General features: G+C 34.0%; 1 protein-coding gene across 1 annotated transcript; it reads left to right on the forward strand.

The window, feature by feature from the left end:
* Positions 1 to 254: 254 nt before the first annotated feature.
* Positions 255 to 1,522, forward strand: LOC107580289 (monocarboxylate transporter 1-like; the record flags this gene model as incomplete). The annotated part of the gene is made up of 3 exons (XM_016266012.1): positions 255 to 441; positions 553 to 1,380; positions 1,517 to 1,522. Coding segments are annotated over 3 exons (1,021 nt in total), but the record flags the coding sequence as incomplete, so codon positions are not given.
* Between the last annotated feature and the right edge of the window lie 949 nt (positions 1,523 to 2,471).

Below are 2,471 nucleotides of genomic sequence, written 5' to 3' on the forward strand. Positions count from 1 at the left end.
GGTTACAAATGTAGATTTAATTTAGCCAATGAATGTAGGTTTTAGTTCATTTTAACTTTTTAATTTTTTTTTAACCACCTGTTTTCTCTTAGGTTTAAGTTTTGTAAACCTCATAACAGAAGAATAGAATATAAAACAACAATTACAAAATGTTGTTTTATTTTTATTATTTAATATTTTATTTATTTTTGTGTAATTTTATTCATTTTAGCTATTTTCTAACCAAAAATTATTAAACATCAACATTACAATGTATAAAATATCTGTCTATCTATTTAACATGTTTTCTCTCAACAGGACCACTCAGCAGTATTCTGGTGAATAAGTATGGTAGTCGGCCAATCATGATTGCTGGGGGCTGTCTGTCTAGCACAGGGTTAGTCGCCGCCTCCTTCTGTAGCACAGTGGAGGGTCTGTACTTCTGTGTGGGAGTTATAGGCGGTAAGTACACTGAATGACTGATCATAACTATTCAGAGACCAGAAGAATTCAGAGTGAGTACAATTAAATAATCAAAACTTCAGAAATCAGTTTTCTCTCATCTGTTTCTAGGCCTGGGTTTGGCTTTTAATCTGAATCCAGCATTGACCATGATTGGCAAATACTTCTACAAGCGCCGGCCAATAGCTAATGGCATCGCGATGGCGGGCAGCCCAGTGTTCTTGTCCACTCTTGCCCCGTTGAACAGCTGGCTGTATGATCAATTTGGATGGAGGGGCAGTTTCCTCATTCTGGGCGGAGCTTTGCTGAACTGCTGCGTTGCGGGGTCACTAATGCGGCCCATCGGACCAAAACCACAGCCTGCCAGTCCAAAAGAGGATGGCGAGCCCAAACGTCAAGAGAAAAAGACATGCATGCAGACCGTCAACAGCTTCCTGGATCTGACCCTGTTCACTCACCGAGGCTTCCTGCTGTACCTGCTCGGAAACGTCATCATGTTCTTCGGCCTCTTTGCGCCTCTTGTGTTCCTCAGTAATTATGCAAAAAGTAAAGAGATTTCCAAGGATAAGGCTGCGTTCTTGTTGTCCATCCTGGCCTTCACCGACATGATCGCTCGGCCATCCATGGGCCTGGTGGCCAACACTCGCTGGGTCCGTCCACGTATCCAGTACTTCTTCGCCGCATCTGTGCTATATAATGGTGTCTGCCACTTGTTGGCACCATTCTCCACCGATTACGTGGGTTTTGCCATTTATGCAGTGTTTTTCGGTGTGGCATTCGGCTGGCTGAGTTCTGTGCTGTTTGAGACTCTCATGGACCTGGTGGGCGCTCAGAGGTTCTCCAGTGCTGTGGGGTTGGTGACCATCGTGGAGTGTGGACCTGTGCTGCTGGGGCCTCCGATGCTGGGTAAGGCTGAGTGTCAATCCATTTCACTTAAAGGTGCACACAAACATGGCAATTTACACACCCTCATGTCATTCCAAACCAGTGACGGTTATTTCTTCTGTGAAATAAGATTTAAGAATGTTGGTAACCAAACAGTTGTGGTTACCACTGACCATTCTATGTTCCACAGGAAAAAGTAAGTCATTCATGTTTGGATTGACATGAGGGTAAATTAGATTTTTTGGGGTGAACCATCCGTTTAACATTCATTTTTATTAAATGTTGATACACCTTTAAATGATTATATAAAGTACATGAATATTCGGTTTATTATTTATGATTACTAAATTCATTCATTTTATTATTAACATTTTAGTTGAGCATGAGACTTTTAAGGATACATTTAATACTTTTTATAAAAATGTGTGTATATATACAATTAAATATTAAAATTAAATAATAATATAGCTTTAAAAGTAATCATTCGTTCATAGTACTTAATGTGTAAAATGCTTGAATATTTGGTTTAATTTTACATTTTCTCATCAACTAAAATATATATATATATTTTAAATTCATGATTATGACATGACAAAATATTGTCTCAATTTATAGGATATTTTGGCAAACATTTATGTATATTAAATTAAAGTTAATTACTATTATATTAATATTAATGTTAAATAATACAATAAATATTAATGAATTTGACATGACTGTATTGATAAAGTATATTTTAAACAAAAACATTAATAGAAATACATATTAAAATTAAAGGTAATAAATATCCAAAAAGGGATTATTATTACAATTAAATATGTAAATTGCTTGAATACAAAAACGAATGAATATGACATGACAAAATATTGACTAAATGTAAAGAATGCTTTTATCAAAAAAATAAATGCATAAGATTTAATATGAAAAATTCTATAAAATTTTATAATACAAATATTTAAAGTAATTTTAATACTAATTAATGTTATTATTTACATTATTATGTACATATTATGTTACTAAAATGAATAGGGCTTAATAAAATGATTAAATTTAACCTAAATTGCACTCAATTTAAGAGTTGTTTTTTACATATATAAGAGTTGTTTTTCAAATATATATATATATATATATATATATATATATAT

This window comes from Sinocyclocheilus grahami, unplaced genomic scaffold, assembly GCF_001515645.1.
Source record: "Sinocyclocheilus grahami isolate Dianchi unplaced genomic scaffold, SAMN03320097.WGS_v1.1 scaffold29811.1, whole genome shotgun sequence".
NCBI classification, from domain to species: Eukaryota; Metazoa; Chordata; class Actinopteri; order Cypriniformes; family Cyprinidae; genus Sinocyclocheilus; species Sinocyclocheilus grahami.